Source organism: Panthera pardus, unplaced genomic scaffold (assembly GCF_024362965.1).
Source record: "Panthera pardus isolate Hobbes unplaced genomic scaffold, ASM2436296v1 HiC_scaffold_24, whole genome shotgun sequence".
Taxonomy (NCBI): domain Eukaryota; kingdom Metazoa; phylum Chordata; class Mammalia; order Carnivora; family Felidae; genus Panthera; species Panthera pardus.
In genome coordinates this window covers 38,259,795-38,279,192 of record NW_026526810.1, presented here as the reverse complement: position 1 = coordinate 38,279,192, position 19,398 = coordinate 38,259,795, and the positions used below count along the sequence as shown (strand labels likewise).

Genomic DNA, 19,398 nt, shown 5'->3' with positions numbered 1-19,398 from the left:
ATGCTCATGAGATAACATCAGGTATCTCCAGTTGAGACTTGTGTGGGCACAACAGGAGGTGGAGGAGTGGGGGGAGCAAACTGATCTGAGGATTTCTGATTGTGTAGATGTGTTACGATTAGTGCCAGGTTGTGGGTAGGCAGAAAAAGTTGAGGAGGATTAGGCCTGATAGCAGAGAAGGTTCCGCAGTCACTTGACTCTCTAGCCTTTACTGCTCCTTTGGATGTAGCGTTCTCTTTTGAGAGAACAGTTCAGTTAGTGTTTTGCATTCCTTATCACCTTTGTAAATTAATACTTGCATTTCTGTACCCATCTTGCTTACCCACTCTTTTCCTTCTAGAGTAAGAATTGACTGAACTGTTGGAATTGTGAAGAGGGTTCTCTTTGTAGTTTTTTTCCCCTTTCTCTTTTGATTCTTTACTTTTAACTTTACCCTCATTTCCTTCTAGGAGGATATTCACCCTACTTTACTCACCCTCTGCGAGTGTTCTTAATCACTGACTGGAGAAAAAGATAGGAAATTTGCTCATCTTCATAGTATGTTGATAATCTAGTCCATTTGCCAAATCTTAGCCTAAATAGGAAAATAGGGAAGGGATATAAATTCACAATCTTACAGTATTTTTCTTAAGCCTTATTCCCCAAATCAAGGGACATACATTGTATTTGCCAACTCAAAAGAAAGAGCCCAGATGTTTGCTTGATTGTAGACACATGATACGGAAGAAGAAAGGAGTTCTTTTTCACCTTCCCACTGCTTCTCCTGAGCCATCATTCTCCTTCCCTTTTAACAGTCCGAGCTCCTTTTGTTTCTGTTATCCCTAGAGCCAGAAGTCCATTGCAAGTACAGAGACCACTGTGATTCCTCTAAGGACTGCTGGGTGACTTCAGCCTCTAATAAATGCAGTTCCCTAGCTTTCTTCATCTCCAGCTCCTCAGCTTCCAGTATTGAACAGTTCTTGCATATAATTTCAAATAGAACATCAAATTATTATTTTCTTTAATTACATTTTATTTATTTATTTATTTATTTATTTATTTATTTTAAATTTTAACGTTTATTTATTTTTGAGACAGAGAGAGACAGAGCATGAACAGGGGAGGGGCAGAGAGAGAGGGAGACACAGAATCTGAAACAGGCTCCAGGCTCTGAGCAGTCAGCACAGAGCCTGACGCGGGGCTCGAACTCACGGACCGTGAGATCATGACCTGAGCCAAAGTCGGATGCTTAACCAACCGAGCCACCCAGGTGCCCCTTTAATTACATTTTTAAAATTACAGCTATACGCAACACTAAAAACTTGTATTTAAATTACTTAAGAATTGGGGTGCCTGGGTGGCTCAGTCGGTTAAGCGTCCGACTTCAGCTCGGGTCACGATCCCGCGGTCCGTGAGTTCGAGCCCCGTGTCGGGCTCTCGGCTGATGGCTCAGAGCCTGGAGCCTACTTCCGATTCTGTGTCTCCCTCTCTCTCTGCCCCTCCCCCGTTCATGCTCTGTCTCTCTCTGTCTCAAAATAAATAAACGTTAAAAATAAATTATTTAAGAATACAAAGGGACAATTTGGTTTTTGTAATCTGCCCTAGAGTAGATTGTGATCAAGTGAAGTGTTTTTCTTAGGACTTTTCAAAATGCTTTGGGGGAAAAACTTAATTACTGGTGAATAGACATGGAATCTAGAGTCTGGTTTATTTGTCAGCTTAGTAAAGGGACTTGTCTTAAATCGTATTTTTAATTTTTTAGTAAATGAAAAGGTTATGAGGCATAGCTGGCTCATAGTTCATCTTGAATAATCTTGCACCCTTTATTGTCTTGGATAATGTTTGCGTTATTAGAGTTTTAGTTGAGTGCTTGCTATACACAGTTCAGAAATAGGACAGACAAGCTTTTACCTGAATCCTTAATCTTCATTGGTGTGGTTTTATGTTTTCCAAAGGAGTCCTAAATTAATAATCAAAATTTGAGGGTAAAGAAGAATATGGATGTATTATTTTAAAGTTTATTTCTCTCTAAGATCTAGAGGATGGAAGAGAAATGGACCTTAAAATAATATATTAATTAATTTTTGTTTATCTTGTATCGTGATCCTATGCTTGAGTTTTAAAAACTGATATAACCACTACAGTTTTTACAATCCAGGATATACATAGTATTTTTTTTTTTTTTGTACTGAATAGGTCTTCATACTAAAAATTTCACCATTTTGAAATTTTTAATTCAGAGATTCTATTTTTCTGGTTTGCATTTGGAATACTTTTATAATATAACATGAAACAGTGTTTGGACCAAACTTTAGAAAAATAAAATACAGTTCCTCTTTATACAGCAGGCATTGCCAGTAGACCTGAGCAACAATGGTATCAGAAGTCATGGAAGTGGTGGTTTTCATGGAGCGTCTGCATTTGACCCCTGCTGCCCTGTTTCTTCTTCCCGAGCTGCAATCTTTGGCCATCAGGCTGCTGCTGCTGCCCCGAGTCAGCCATTATCCATAGACGGCTATGGATCAAGCATGGTTGCGCAGCCCCAGCCCCAGCCCCCTCCACAAGCCTCACTGTCATCATGTCGACATTATATGCCACCTCCTTGTAAGTATAAACTTAACAGGCAAAGAACTTAGAGGCCTATAAATGAACCATTGTACATTCCTCCATGAAATAACCTTTCATTAATCCTAATTGGTACATTTTTGGTATATCCTTGGCCTGAGACTGGGGTGTATTTTTTTCCATTTCATTCTTTCTTCACCCCGCATTCCCAAAACAATCTTCTAAGTTAAATAGAACAGGTGTTGTTTAAAAACATCAAGGAAATAAAAGTATTATATTTTGTCTCTTACATTTTAATATTTTCATTTTAATACATGAAATTGAAGTACATTGAATGGCACCTTAGATTCCTATGAAAGGAAATTTTAAGAGATTGAGATTTATCCTTTAGGAATAACTGGCAATTTGAAAGTTCAGTAGTTGTTGCTAGGCACAGGAAAGTGAGTTTTGACTAAAAATTCTGAGGGTCAGCTGAGGCATATGAGAGAACACCTGCACAGAAAGCTTGGCCGAATGCAAAAAGATTTCTGTATTCATTTGATGCAGGCAATTAATACAGCCAGATGTGGCTTTTCTGAAGAAATTGAAATCTGTGTGGTATCTGAGTATCATAAGAAATGAGAGATACTCTTAGGCTGTGCAACACATATTTACTACTTTGTTATATTACAGGCTAATAATCAAATGGAAACTTAATAGATACTTTGGTTTAAAAAAAACAAACAAACACTGAAAATTCACTGCCAGGAGTAAATTAGGAAGTTGGCAAGAACATTTGCTTTTGTTCTGATTACATGCAAGGGATAATTTTCAGTTACATATCTCATTAGACTTCTTCTTCCATTCCAATAATTTTAAAAATCTGGGTTTTGCACACACAGCTGGAGTCAATCCAGAATTTGTACAGTGAAACCTGGTGATATATCATTTACCTTTTCAATAATACAACTTAAGATGTACAGTATAAGTTAGAAAACAGGTTTTGAAACAGTTTTTGCATAGTATTGACCAATGAGCAAATTCTATATGTATGAGCACTGGTATAATGTACAGGCTGTTTTGTGATACCTATTGATATTTATCTTTAATTGATTGTCTTTTATTAGGAACTCAAAATGTGTGGTTTTCTTCCCCCTCCCAAAAAATAATATATTTAGCAATTTAAAGGGAACCTATTTTGCCCTAATAAAGAAGTGTTTCAGATTTAAATTTGTTTTACTTTTATTATAAAAGTAACTTTCTTTACATCGTAAGAAGTTCAAACTACAGAATGACATAAATGAGAAGTTAACGGCCCTTCTCACATACCACTTATCTTGATACATCGAAGGTGACAACTGTTTGTAGCTTATAAAACCTAGCTTTGCACAGTGGCAGTATCGTAGCCAATGAGGTTTATCCGAGGCACAATTATTGCTAATTGTAGCTTATAAAACCTTTCAGAAGTTTTCTTTGTACACACAAAAGTATATATATGTCTCTCCTTTAAAAAAAAAAGTGGGATCATAACATATTATTTGCCTCTGTTTGTTGGTTTTTTTTTTTTCATTTTTAAAAATATTTTAATAGTCCATCTTAGATTTTTTTCCATATTAGCACATAAAAATCTAGGTTGCTATTCTCAATACCCTCATAATATCCCATTGTATATTAAATCAGTTCTCTGTTGATGATCACATTGTAGTTTTTTAGTCTGTAGGGTAACTTCTAGGAGTGCAATTGCTGCTGGGTCAAAGTGACATGTTGAACTTTCAGGAAACAATATCAAGAACTTTTTTTTTTAACTGTCAAGAACACATAAAATAGAGAAGGAAGGGAAATGGTCTGTGGGAATGCAGAATGTCACCTTTCTACAGTGGTTAGCAATCTGTTTTGTTTGGAATATATAGTGAATTATAGTAATGGCTGAACTTTCACCAGACACACACAAAAGATGGTAACTTGTGAGGTAATGGATGTGTTAATGAACCTGATTGTGGTAATCATTTCACAAAGTATATGTATGTCAAATCATCATTGTACACTTTAAATATATATAATTGTATTTGTTAATCATATCTCAATAAAGCTGAAAAATGAAATGATTGCTGAAGAGTTAAATAAATTGATTCATTCTGAAACAAAACTTTAAAATTTTGTAATATTTGTCAATATTATTTCTTGCCTAATGACTATAGAAATTGAAAACTTTGAATTGAAACTGGAAAAAATGCTCTGAATTTGAGGAAAGATAGCTAACAATGGTAAAACATAGCGACTTCTTTTTTTATGCCCAGGTACTGAGTTTGGAGGCTTGGAGTAAAGCCTAGATTTGAAAACATGATATTTAGAAAATCACTTAAAAATTCCTTTAAATACATGCTAGTAAGGTGTCCTTTGAAAATGTGGTTGAAATGAGTTCATGCTTACCTATTCATTCATGCTGAACAAAGGGTGAATCAAAAGGATTAAAATTCAGGGTAATTCTTCTGTCATGAAACTAGAGAATGGCTATACTTCCATACCAGACTCCAAGAAAATCTTCCAAATACAGTGAAATTGAGGCTGAAATCCAAGGAAGAAACAAACATATTTTTAGACCTCAAAAAGATGCATATCTCCTCCAGTAAGAGAGATGTGTATTCTTCAGAGGGACTTTTCAGCAGCCACTTTGAAACATAACGAAGAAATGGGGGAAACCATCTTTATTAAGGCTAATTTCCATTTCAGGTTCTTTGCAAATATGCCCCTTCATCTTCTTACTATAGCTCAGGAAAAGTGGCCTGGGGCAGGGAGAGAGAAGAGCAGCAATAAAAGAATATCTTTGCAGTCTTGTCCAGAAGAACCCTCAAGTTCCTTTTCTCTTTGTAGTGCTCTATAACTAGTAATCATAAAGGAAAGCAAGATTTACATATTTGTGAAAGTGTCAATTCTACATTTGACAAAAGCAAAAAACTTGCATATATGGTAAAACAAAATTAACAGAAGACAATTTGGAAAAATGTTTATACCTTATTATGACAAACTTTCCATGTATACAAAGAATACTTGTAAATCATTGAGAAAAAGGCGAATGATAGCCTAAGAATATGAATAGATATTCTGGGAAGAAATATAAGTGGTTAATAAATATAAGATTTTTCTCTGTCATTAAAAAAAATTAGTAGTATAGGGTTTCAGGTATTCTTGTATGCTGTTCACTGAAATATTAATTATAGTAACCTTTTGGGAAGGGTATTTTGTTGACTGATATCTGAGTTTTAAAAGATTTTCTCAGACTAAGAACTATTTATAGGAATTTATGCTACAAAAACCGTGAGTAGTGTGTGTGTGTGTGTGTGTGTGTGTGCACGCGCGTGTGCACATGCACTCGTGCATATATGTATGAAAGAGTACAAGAGGTGTCATACACACAGATGTTTAGTGTTGGGTTTCCCATTTTTATCAATGGCGATTTCTCTAATAAATGTTGGTGTATCCCTATAATAGAATGCTGTGAAGCTGTGATATATTGACATGAGAAGCTATATATATTGACATGAGAAGATACCTAAGATTATTCAAAGAAGAAAGCAGGTTGTAAAGCAGAATTGAGCAGACTCAAGCATTGATACAGTATCCATAAAAATTAAACGTGTACTAATACGTTTGTAAACTACAAAAGGAATATGTAACAGCAATATATGCTCAACTGCATGGTGCCTACATTTTTTTTACAGATGCCTCCTTGACAAGACCACTTCATCATCAAGCCTCTGCCTGTCCCCACTCTCATGGAAACCCTCCTCCTCAGACTCAGCCTCCACCTCAAGTGGATTATGTTATTCCTCATCCTGTACATGCTTTCCATTCTCAGATATCTTCTCATGCAACATCTCACCCTGTGGCACCCCCACCCCCGACTCATTTAGCCAGTACAGCTGCACCAATCCCTCAGCATCTTCCTCCCACACACCAGCCAATCTCACACCACATCCCAGCCGCGGCACCTGCAGCACAGAGACTGCATCCTCATGAAGTGATGCAGAGGATGGAAGTTCAAAGGAGGAGGATGATGCAGCATCCAACGTATGTTTTCTGTTTTCTAAAAGACGATCACGCTGTGTTCCTCTTCCTTCTATTGCTGTTAGTTTTTAAAACTAAAATCTTTAGAAGTGATGTAACTATGCTGAATCCTCAGCTCACTAGGAAATTATTCTTTTTTTTTTTTAATTTTTTTTTTTTTTATTTTTGAGACAGAGAGAGACAGAGCATGAACAGGGGAGGGTCAGAGAGAGGGAGACACAGAATCCGAAACAGGCTCCAGGCTCGGAGCTGTCAGCACAGAGCCCGACGCGGGGCTCGAACTCACGGACGGTGAGATCATGACCTGAGCCGAAGTCGGCCGCTCAACCGACTGAGCCACCCAGGCGCCCCGGAAATTATTCTTTACTAACTAGAATCTTCCTTTTTCTTGTCCTGAGTTGTAGGTAGCTTGACAAAACAAGTCAATATCAGGCTACTTAAAGAAATCAAACCATTTTCAGGGTATGACCCAGGGTCATTTATTTTTGTAAACCAGTCTCTTGTCGGTTTCTTCAATATCACATGGTAAAGATTCATGTTAAAATTGATGATCCTGAGGAACAACATATAAAGTTGTCAAGACTTAATTTGATTTATTCCAGAGGGAAGAAGAGTACTAGTAGAATTTTCAACAACTGACATTGAAAAAATAGTATTCTTTACCTGTTTATTTATAAATTTAAATATTAAAGTATTGTACTCTCCAAACATCATGAAAAGACTATATATAAATGAACTTTTTGTTTTCTTTTAAAAAGTCGGGATATGATTTTCTAATTCATGGTAGCAAACTGTATTGCTCTAATTCTGCTTGCCTGTTTTTGTAAATAGAGTTTTATAGGTCAACAGCTATGCTTGTTCATTTATATATTGTCTGTGTGTTCTTTCACACCACAAAGACTAAATTGAGTAGTTGAAATAGAGGCCATACAGCCTAAACAGCCAGCAATATTTACCATTTGGCCCTTTTCAGAATATGTTTGCAAAAACGCTTTCCTTTTTTGTTTGTTTGCAGAATTCTTGATCTAATTAATCTACCACATGTATAAATTCTTTCTTTAGTTATGTAAGGTTATTTCCAGAATATCTGGCTATTTATTACTGGCATGCTAATATAGTAACTCTTTCTATTAAAAGTTGGCAATTTAAAATTCGTATCTTCCAGTATCTAGAAAAAATTACATTTTTTTTTTTTTTTTTTTTTGAACAGGATTTCTTTTTTTTTTTTTTTTTTTCAACGTTTATTTATTTTTGGGACAGAGAGAGACAGAGCATGAACGGGGGAGGGACAGAGAGAGGGAGACACAGAATCGGAAACAGGCTCCAGGCTCTGAGCCATCAGCCCAGAGCCTGATGCGGGGCTCGAACTCACGGACCGTGAGATCGTGACCTGGCTGAAGTCGGACGCTTAACCGACTGCGCCACCCAGGCGCCAAAAAATTACATTTTAAATCATTAAGCTTACACATGAAAACCTGTAAATATGTTAGAAAGTGGTAGAAAATAAGAATTAGACTAAAAATGAATACTTGGAATCTTTTGTTTAAAATTTTATGACTATTTACATTTATAAATGTGGCTGACTTTAGACGAAGAGAATATAATAATCTGGGATACAGAATATAGATGTGAATGGAGTTAATCTCCGTTTCCCAGATGTGTTAACATGTATTTGCATGTGTTTGAAAACAGTGCACAAGGTTAAAAGTTTTTTCTCTTAAAGTAAGTTTTAGTCATTAAAATGGGTAAATGTCATTACAGTATAAAAGCAAAGCAAAATAAAAGTTTCCATTTTCCTCCCTTATTTTGTGCCTGCAGCATTTGCTAGGGTGTTTAATTTTTAAAATTCTGTTTCTACTCATTTCCTGTTACTCTGTGTAAAATATCTGCTGTAGGGAAAGCATACAAGATAATGTTAAAATTTTTCCTTGGAGGATATTTGAATTGGAGACATTGTAATAAATGAGCATTGAGATTTGTGGGGTTTGGGTGTCTTGATTTATTAATCAATAGATTATTTTATATTTTTATAATATATTGTTATAGAAGTAAATTTATGACTGATTCATAGATGTTTGTAATAATACTAGATTTTTTTTTTTCTACATTAAGAAATAACCAATTATTCAATTATTTCCAGTGGTCTTTTTGTGTTCTGTGTTTCCAGGCGGGCACATGAACGGCCCCCACCCCATCCACATAGGATGCACCCAAACTATGGTCATGGGCATCATATTCATGTGCCTCAGACTATGTCCTCACATCCTCGACAGGCTCCAGAGAGATCTGCCTGGTCAGTATCATGTTTATTTCAAAGTTACGCTCAGGAGCCTGTGGTAAAACTATCAGAACAGATGCTTTGTAGTGGAATGTCATACAGAATGGTGATGTGGAGAGGCTGAATTCTAGCTTAGCTGTGAGGCACTGTCTCTGGGCAAGTTATAGAAACTTGGAGTGGAAAGAGGAACTTGAGTTCTGGGTCAGAGAACCATGTCAAATGAGAGTAGAGCTTTTTTGTTAATTGTTTTTCAGAAGTATCTGCCATTAAAGTTAACTCCCTAAATGGATCTTACTCTCACAACTTCCTTATCCACCCCCCTCACCACCACCTTTGTACTCAGATCTGCTTTACCACCACCAACCCCTGCTTATTGACAAGGGAAATGGAGCCTGCATCCTCCTAGGAGTGTGGTCTTTTTTAGAGAAATGGAAGCAGATTTGCATTAATTTTTCTTTCTGAATCCATTGTCTGTAGGCAGTCATTGAGATCTTGGTCCACAATGACGTTTGAGGCAAAACATAAAATGAGAAACAATAAATGAAAATTTGGCGTTTACCAATTTTACTCTTTCTAGAATTTTGTTTGACCTTGCTTTAAAAGGTATAGAAATGTTGGTTCTTCTAATTTTCCTGTTGACAGTAACCCAGAGACATTGTCCAACAAACACAAGTCCTGGGAGCATCTGTAACATTCATATAAACCAGAAAACTAAACCCTATATTTTGTATGGTCCTCAAGTAGAATCAGACTTTTAGATTGGAAGGAACCTTAAGGGTAATTCATTGAATATTTCCTTCCTTTGTAGGATGTGAAACTGAGTACAAATGCTTTGCTTCTCATAGTCACAGAACTGAATTTTTGAGTTTTAATTGCTGAATAGTTAAGTGTTGGGGGTAAATTATCTTTTTCTCAGCTGTGTCAGTTAAGAAACTTTAGATTACTCTAAAAAATGCAAACACGCTCCCCTGTTTCTGTTGATAATCAAGACACTCTAAAGATGGCTAAACGTTAAAGTGTTCTCCTCCTTCGTCAGGGAGCTGGGGATTGAAGCTGGAGTGACTGCGGCCACTTACACGCCTGGAGCGCTGCACCCTCACTTGGCCCATTACCATGCGCCACCTCGACTTCACCACTTACAACTAGGAGCTCTTCCTTTAATGGTAAAGGAGGAAAATATCAGAATTCTCACCTATTCTCCTTCTAAAAGTATTCTTTTCTAAGAAAAGTTAAATATTTTGTTGGAAATTTTTAAAAATATTCTGAATTGATATCGGTGTTTTAATAGAATTTGAGAATTATTAGACTGAAATTGTGCCATAAAAACTAGATATATTGAAATCTGTATTTGTATTTGCATTGTGAAATGTACTCTTCTTAACATAAAAAATGACCAAGATTTTTCTTTTATACCAAGATGACAGTCTTTCCACTGTCACTAGGACATATGCTTTATTTTGTCATAACTGCTAATGGTTCGGTTATGATGCATTCATTCTTTATTTTCTGATCTGCAGAAGGACTTTACTAATTCTCTGATTTGAACAGACTCAGATCTTGTCAGTACCAATTTGAGTTCTACAGAACAAGTTCAGCAAAGATAGATTGAATTTGCTATTCATGATACCTACTGGTTATAAAAGTGGTATAGACTAGGGAGCTGTTTTGTTTTGTGAGGGTAAAGACACTGCAGGAATGGTTTCCAGGATGCTCTATCATACCTGCGATTTAGACTTTGGAGTTGGGAGTAGTACTTTACAGTGGTTATAGCATATAAAGAGCTGTCAAACAACATAAGCACAAGGAACTCTGAGTAAGTTGGTATTTAAAGATCTTAGGCATGGGGGTCACTCAACAATAACAGCTACAGCTGCCCCCCCCTCCCCCCCCCAAGAAACTGGGACTCAGGAACAAAGGAGACTAAGGGAGGGGTATAGGGTAAGAGCAGGTTTAAGTAATTTGAGGGGCAGGAGTTCCTTTCTGATTTTTTATTTTCCTTGGAGATGTGTAGGAGGTTGGGTTATCTGCCGAGAGGTGAGTAGTATTGATTTTGATCATAAGGAAAGTTGCAGATATTTAAATAATCTATTTGACGGTTAAAAGTTATTGCTTATTTTAAATTCTTTACCATGTATGAATTGTCTTTTAAAGCTGTAAATTTGCTAAAAGCATGTTGTGATTCAGTGGAAGCTCAGTAAAAAATAATATTGCAGATTTTATAAAGATTGAAAGAATTGGGGCCCCTCAGTGGCTCAGTCATTTGAACGTCCAGCTGTTGATTTTGGCTCAGGTCATAATCTCGCGGTTGGTGAGATTGAGCCCCATGTCAGACTCTGAGCTGACAGCACGGAACCTGCTAGGGATTTTCTCTCTCTCTGTGTCTCTCTCTCTGCCGCTCCTCCCCCTCATCGTACTCTCTATCTTTCTCTCTCAAAATAAATGAGTAAACTTAAAAAAACATAAAGATGGAAGAACAGTACTCTGTCCTAGAATCTCCCTTTCCTAATACAGTCTACTCTTTTTTTTTTTTTTTAACTTTTTAAATGTTTATTTATTTTTGAGAGAGCAAGAGTCAGAGTGTGAGCTGGGGAGGGGCAGAGAGAGAGGGAGACACAGAGTCTGAAACCGGCTCCAGGCTCTGAGCTGTCAGCACAGAGCCCGACATGGGTCTCGAACTCCCAAAGTGCGAGATCATGACCTGAGCCGAAGTCAGACAATTACCCAATTGAGCCACCCAGGCGCCCCAGTCTACTCTTGTTAAGCACGGTAGTTAGATTCTGTAAAGTTGTGCAAACACTGAGGAAGTAACAACTATAGAGCCATTTTTCTTGTGGTAAATGCAAGTTTAGGTTACTGCAAGCATCTGGTCACAGTGTTGATCTGCTAACAACAGCCAGTCAATATATAATCTTGTTTTGATGTCCATTTTGGACATCAAAGTATCAGGTGTCCTGATACCATTATTATTATTATATTATATATTATTGAGTTGTTAACATTGAGCTCATGGGCCAGCAAAACTCATGCCTGAATGAAGCTTATCTACGCTCGTTTTGTCCGTAAGGCATATTGAAGCCTTCTTGCACTAGTCAGCATTTAAGCATTATGCTTGTGGCCATTTTGAACAGCAAAGTCACCAGTAAAAAGCACAAAAATGTGGAAAGCACGGCACTAAATAGACCGCAAAAAAGATCCATGTTTATAGTATAAGAGCTGAAAGAAACAGGCAGAGCCTTGTTCTACCCTAGATGGAAACGGGACAACTCGAGTTTTTTGCTGCTGTGCATGTCCACAAATGATTGAGAGAGCACAGGTATTAATTTTGGAGTTACAAATAAATTTTATCAAATAGGCAAATTCACAAGGGATCCATGAATAATGAGGATTGAGTACACCTAACAGAAGAATCAGAAAACACTATTAAAACTTTGATTAACAGGGGCACCTGGGTGGGCTCAGTTGGTTGAGGTCTGACTTTGGCTCAGGTTATGGTCTCATGGTTTGTAAGTTCGAGCCCCACATTGGGCTTGCTGCTGTCAGCATAGAGCCCACTTTGGATCCTTTGTCCCCCTCTCTCCCTTTGCCTTTCTCTGTACTCTCTCTCTCTCTCTTTCAAAAATAAAATAAAACATTAAAAAAAATAACTTTCACTAACAGAACCAAACAAAAAAAGGAGTAGGGTACCTATTGCCGTTAGGAAGTTAGAGTAAGGGAAATAAGTTTCATTGGAAAATTTTGTGCATTTTGATTTCTTACTATGATTTAATAAAGTTCTCTGAAAGTGACAAAATTTTACGAAGGTTGTAGTCTTTATGCTTTTAGGCTACTAAGAGCAGCAGTCTTAACTTTGGGTATTTTCTATTTAGGAGTCTTTGTGCAAAATAAAACAATTTATTAAAACAATTTGTTATCATGGAACAGCTATTCTTGTTTTGTTTGTGTTTTTATTGTATTTTAAGTGTTACCTTACGAGATTATATTTGAAGAGGAACTTAATCCTTTTACAGAGCGCAAACTTGCAGTTATATATACTTACTGAAGTTCAATTTTGTGACTAGCCGAATGGAGAGAATTGTGTTTCAATTATTTAGTGTGTTAAAACTTGAGCCTACTCTTAACTTGATTTAGCCTATCTCTTCTATTAAAATAGGTTCCTGACATGGCAGGCTACCCTCATATTCGTTACATTTCATCAGGATTGGATGGAACATCATTCAGAGGTCCTTTCAGGGGAAATTTTGAGGTGTGTAATAAAATTAATGAGATAATTTGCAACGGTATCTTTAGTACTCTCTTTAATGTAGAGAGAGAATATATGATGTATGTATTCTTAGTATTCACAGTTGAATAGGATTGCCATGGTGGCTGGGGATCTGAATTGTTGATACTACTTCTGGGGGTTATCACAGAAAGATTTATAAGCAATATTTATCTTGGTATCAAAAAGTACCCAAAAGTTAAAGATGAATAAATGAAAATACCTAATATAAAAGAGTATAGGTATTTATTAATTAAATAAATATAAATGTCAGATAAAGAGCTATACCATTAAATTTGGGGTGGGGGAAACTTACTGCTTTTGACTAAGCTCATTTTTAGAGAAACATTATTGGAGGAAAAAAACCCAAGTAATTTGGTTTGTAGCTAACTATCTTGTTTGAATTTTCAGGAAAAACAAATTATTTGAATATATTTGAAATTTTGTTTTGTTTCTTCATGTCACTTTGGAAGTTGGAGTCAGTAAACTATTGTTTCATTTGTTTCCCTATTTTACTACAATGATTTCATCTTCTTCTGGCATTCATACTTAACTGACTCATACAGTACCTTGTAGTAATATGTTGCCCTAATCCGTAAAGATAACTTTGCCATACCACTTCAATTGGCTGAGAAAAGAATTACAGACGATTTGCCTTACCATATATGGCTTTTTGAACACTGTATTTATATTGCAGGTTTATAAATATGGGACTTCATTGCTTTTACAATATTGACAGTGCTGTTCAAGAAATAATCATCCTGGTTTTTAATACTAATTGTCCCTTACCTTCAGGAACTGATTCATTTGGAAGAAAGATTAGGAAATGTGAATCGTGGTGCATCCCAGGGGACAATTGAAAGATGTACATATCCACATAAATACAAAAAGGTAAGAATTTATTCTATGAAGTGTCTATATTATTATTGAAATGCATACAGTTTAATATTATGGACCTTTTTGGAGATTGTGGAATCTAGCAACCCTATTATTTATTACCAAAACAACACATACATAGTTTTTTAAAAAATTGAAAGCCTGGGGCACCTGGGTGGTTCAGTCGGTTAAGCGTCTGAGTTCGGCTCAGATCATGGTCTGGCGGTTTGGGAGTTTGAGCCCTGCATTGCACTCTGTGTGGACAGCTCAGAGCCTGGAGCCTGCTTTGGATTCTGTATCTCCCTCTCTCTCTCTGCCCTCCCCCACTTGTTTTCTCCCTCTCCTCCCTCTCTCTCTCTCTCTCTCTCTCTCTCTCTCTCTCTTTCAAAAATAAACATTAAAGAAAAAACATTTTTTTAATTGAAAGCCTAAAAATATACACTTGAAGTTTCTTACCCTGCTGTCTCCAGTCTTCCTTCCCAGAAGAAAAATCATAGTTAAGGATTTCTTAGGTAATGTTCCAGATATTTGTATGCATTTGCAATAACGTGCATATGTATGTGTTTTTCCTTTCTCCTTCAGAAATAACACAAAGTGGATGGTATGCACACAGTTTTGCACATTTTCTTTTCCTTCTCTTTCAGCCCTCACAAGTCACTCATATTCTTTTTTAAGAGCTTATACAAAACTTCATCATATGGCAATACCATTATTGAGCCTGTCACTTATGTGCACATTTAATTGATACACATTTTTTATATTCTACCCTCCTTATGTAGTAGTCTATCTAGAAGTTAAAGTGCAGACATATTAAATAAGTTTCTTTCAACAAGCAATAATGTCCTGTGATATACAGAGAATAATAAAGTATGAAAATTGCTGCCTTTGTAGTTTTTGTCTGTTTTCCAGGAGTATTAGTGAGGTGTTACCATTAAATTTAGGTCCTTTCAACTATGTAAGCTAATGAGTATAATTAGCAATAACTTATTTGGATATTATTTGAACCATTCATTAGTAAGATAAAGTTCATTTAACTGTATTCATGATGGGACAAAAATAGAGTTCATGTTGTATGTCCTCCTAATTGTGGATTACAAATAATAGAAACTAGTGAATTCAAACTAATGAGTTTCTGTTACATTTAATTTTGCTTTTCATGCTATTTAAAGGTCTTAAAAGAACAGGTGGTGGTAGTCACTTAATTCATCCATTAATTCGTGACAGCTGTACCTGGGAAATAAGTTGTGGGTGTGAATGTGTGGTTTTGTTTTGTTTTTGTTTTTCAAATAAACACAGACTTTACTCAGTTGTTCAATAATGTCATCTCTACTAATAAGGTAACAACTGATTGGTTCTCACAGAGGAAACTGCACTGCAAACAAGATGGGGAAGAAGGGACTGAGGAAGACACAGAGGAAAAATGTACTATCTGTTTGTCTATTTTAGAGGAAGGTGAAGATGTGAGGTAACTAGACATTAATTATCTAAAAATGTGTTGTCAGAACTGTACGAGAGATTTGATTTGAAAGTAGACGAGAAACCAAATAAAGATTACTGCTTGCATATCCTGTTATCAGTATCTGAAGTGTAGAATTCCCTTCTAGTGAGTGGAAGAATAGAAAGATGAGAGTCTCTGTATGACCAACAAAGGGATGGGAATGGGAAATACACAGCACACCAGGATTTGGCCAGGGAAATTTTGTGGTCAAATTGTCTTCTGTGAATCTTGCAGAAAGGAGAATTTGGAGGCTTTGGAGGCTAAAGCAGGTAAATTAATGTATTCTCCAAATCGTAAAGAGGGCAGTCCAGATTAGCTGCATGCAGTTTGTCTTACAGCATCTTTTGTAAATTAGGTTTGCCCTAAAATTTCCCCTCAGCTTATAGGACAATTCTCTTTTTGCAGCTGCACAGTTTAGAAATGTTACTGTGCTAACCCATTGTTAATTTTAGGCATTTTCTTTTTATAATCTCTTGAGTAATTGTTTTATTCCTATTGTGTTTTTTTCTAACGTAACATAATGCCATATGAAACAAGTTCTGAAACATATATAACAGAACTGTATGATGATATTGTTGCCCTAATTTATAAGGATAACTTTATCATATTTCTTTAGTTGGCAGAGACAGAAAAAATATTATGAACAATTGGCTACCATACCACATGTAAGGATATTTTAGAACACTGGATTTCCAATGAAGGTTTATAAATATGGAAGGCAGTTGTTTTCACAGCACTGACAATCCTGTTCAAGCAGTAATTGGAACGCTTCTTTTTAGCTACTAATTTTATAAAATATTAGGAAGTCTGAAAATGTATGACAACTCTTTTAACAGTGGATGGAAGTATACATGGACACTTTTAAGTCAGTAACTTTTATCTCACTGTTCACTTAGATTTAATATTATCCTGTATTGCCTGGAAGCTTTATTTCTCAGTTTCTAATTGATAGCGTAGTACACTTAACTTCTTAACCTACTTTTATTTTTTCCACTAATTTTTTTATTGAGATATGATTGACATATAATGTATTAATTTCAAAGTATACAACATGGTTTGATAATGCAAATATATTACAAAACAGATTAACCTACCTCTAAAGGAGTAGCATAGTATTAAGTGGATATAACAATTATCCCATGAAAACAATATTATTAGCCTTTATTCAGTGAGGTACTCAAGTTTAAGGTATAAAGATCATCTAGGTAGAAAATGATATTTGCATATTAAGACATTCCTTAATTAGTATGTCATGCTATATTTACAACATGAGTTCTAACGTTTTTGAGAGAAAATTAAATGCAGTACATTTTTAAAGTGTCGTATAAATGCAGTGATTTGATATTAAAAATATATTTGCAGTATTATGTAACAGGGAACATACTGCCAACCTCTGTGTTGGCAGTTCACGTATAGAAACCAAATCAGAATAATTGCCAGTGTAATTGTTCTTAAAATTGTAAAGATTACATATAATTTGATTTCATAGTTGTGACAGTTAATTATTGTGGTCATTTATACATTATATTGTCCAAAGTGTTAATATAGGTGTAACTTGTTAGAGAGGCTGTGTAAGTGTTGTGTGTTTGTTTGTTTGTTTGTTTTTTACAAAAGGGGAAGATGCCTGCTAACTACAAAACACTCATGGATTATTACATGTTATCATTATTTGAAAATAAATGCTACGTGTAGTTGTCAGGAAATTCACTTTTGCAATTTTTGCTTTTTGTTTTGTTTGCCTATAATAGGCGCCTTCCCTGTATGCACCTTTTCCACCAAGTGTGTGTTGACCAGTGGTTGATCACCAATAAGAAGTGCCCCATATGCAGAGTGGACATTGAGGCCCAGCTGCCAAGTGAAAGTTGACACCATGTCTCAGAACTCTTGCCCTCCCTCTCATTCCCATCCTCCTGGTACTGCAGTCAACCAAAGATGGCGTGACTTACCTGCGCAGATTTGGAAGCCTTGAACTTAGAGTGCGGCTCTGCTATATGGTACAACTAATGCTAGACCTACAGTTTATGTATACAGTTGAGTTTGATGTATTTATAAAAGCTTTTTTTTTCTAGGTTTGACATTTTTCCTGTATCATTTTACTGTATTTTTGCATGGTTCCTTGTATTGCATTTCTTTGCACATATTATGGGCTTGTGACCCTAAACTTGCAGGCAAGATTAGCTGCTTTAGTAAGTAGAATTTTGTGGTCTTTTTGTTTTTTACATAGTACCAGGTCTTGAGAATTATGAATTTTTTTTATCCATTACTAACCTTTAATTTAATCAATCATGTGCTTTAGTTTAATGTATAAAGATCCTCTAGAAAATGATAATATTGTGTATTAAGACATTCCTTAATTAGGACAAAATGGCTGCTGTATATTTACAATATGGAGTTCTGAGTTAAATACCATCCTTAATACTGGGAACAGAATACAAACCATATTCAATCAGATGCAGGTGGTATTCACATCACCAGAGTGATCAATAGACATGTTCTTGGTGTATCCTTTTCCTTTCAGCACAACGCAGATAGAGTTGAATATTGATATCATACATATAGACTGCTGTTCTGATTGTATTTATCTTTTTCCTACATCATTTAGAACTTTATTTCCCTGATTCAGTTTTTGCTGCTGTGAAACAGCTCTGATGAACACTAAATATTAATTTCAATTAGCTGGATTGTACATACTTGCAGATTTAACAAAATTTTAGGGAAATTGAAGAAGACATGTAGAATTTTGTTCAGTCTTCTGCTAAGCACGTTACAGTAATGATATCTGCTTAACATTGATTTTGTAATAAACACATTCAGTCAGGAGTTAGAATTGCAGTCATTGGCAGGTATCTATGCATTCATAGAACTTCTAAAGGTCCCAGGATCACTTTTAAGGGATTTTATTAGTTTAAAGATAAATAAAGTCAGCTGAATCTACATGTCTCTTGTTTTATTTCTCTTTAAACTTGAAAACAGTAAATCTGCAGATACTGTGAGGCACAAACCTACTGTTGCTCTGGTTTTAGACGCCCACTTCATACATTACCAAGAGTCGATCACTGATTTAAAAATTTTAATTTCTATAGTTAAGATTTACTGCATAATATAGAATATAAAGTTAAGTTAACGTACTAACATTTCTCCTTTGGAGAAAGTTTTAATCCACTTCAGGATGCATATTATCAAGATACTTTCATATACAGGATAGCCTAATTTTATTTGTCTAAATATGCTTAATATGCCCCAGATTGCAAATGCATCAGTCAGTAACGTCACTGTCTGTATGTGGAAGACATGTTCCCATGGATCATATGTGAAGATGTCAATAAGCTTGCATTAAGCCACCTGCTTTGTAAGTGGATTGATTAATAAATAACTTATATTTCTATTGTCTTTGTGTTTCATAATTAGTTTTATAAAAGTTTATATTAAACATCTTGGAGTTCAAAATAGTGATTTCACTCAAGTCGACATTTGCATAATTTTTGTATTCAGTTATGGCTATTTGCCTTTTTTGTATTAGTAATGTTACACTGTAGTAATTGTCAGTTTAAACATGCCTTGACATAGTTTTATGTAGAGATGGAGGATGGACTATGGTTTAGAAATTTGGATAGAAAATAACATTGTTTTAAAAAGAATACTTGATGATAGGCTGTAGTTGTAGAAGGGCAGAGGAAGGAGACAGAGAAAGAGTGACAGTGGCCTATGCCTGCCACCTTACTGGGGAAGAGAGCAAGTAGCCTATCTTTGAGTAGCCTGCGATGGGTGTAGGACTTGGCACTAGAAAACCCAGGGTCATTGCCAAGGATGGAAGAAGTATAGATGGGGAGAATTCTGTACAATTGAGTCCTCTTGATGTTCCCTAAAACATAAGAACAGATAGATTTCTCTATTTTTTAA

General features: G+C 35.7%; 1 protein-coding gene and 1 non-coding gene across 8 annotated transcripts in view; both read left to right on the top strand.

The window, feature by feature from the left end:
- RNF111 (ring finger protein 111) overlaps positions 1 to 18,883 on the top strand; it is a 126,406-nt gene extending 107,523 nt beyond the window's left edge. For 4 of the 7 annotated variants that reach the window (XM_053889027.1, XM_019441960.2, XM_019441956.2 and 1 more), the window contains 8 exons: positions 2,325 to 2,583; positions 6,243 to 6,591; positions 8,729 to 8,881; positions 9,903 to 10,029; positions 13,017 to 13,109; positions 13,920 to 14,015; positions 15,338 to 15,465; positions 17,247 to 18,883. In XM_053889027.1, the coding sequence (XP_053745002.1) occupies positions 2,325 to 2,583; positions 6,243 to 6,591; positions 8,729 to 8,881; positions 9,903 to 10,029; positions 13,017 to 13,109; positions 13,920 to 14,015; positions 15,338 to 15,465; positions 17,247 to 17,364 (1,323 nt within the window). In that variant the 3' untranslated portion in view covers positions 17,365 to 18,883. The remainder of the gene's footprint in view (positions 1 to 2,324; positions 2,584 to 6,242; positions 6,592 to 8,728; positions 8,882 to 9,902; positions 10,030 to 13,016; positions 13,110 to 13,919; positions 14,016 to 15,337; positions 15,466 to 17,246) is intronic. The other 3 variants (XM_019441959.2, XM_019441958.2, XM_019441957.2) reach the window with 3 other exon arrangements.
- On the top strand, positions 3,904 to 4,047 carry LOC128773111 (U4 spliceosomal RNA). Its single transcript, XR_008417395.1, has one exon. It is a non-coding gene; the product is annotated as a U4 spliceosomal RNA (small nuclear RNA).
- Positions 18,884 to 19,398: the final 515 nt, after the last annotated feature.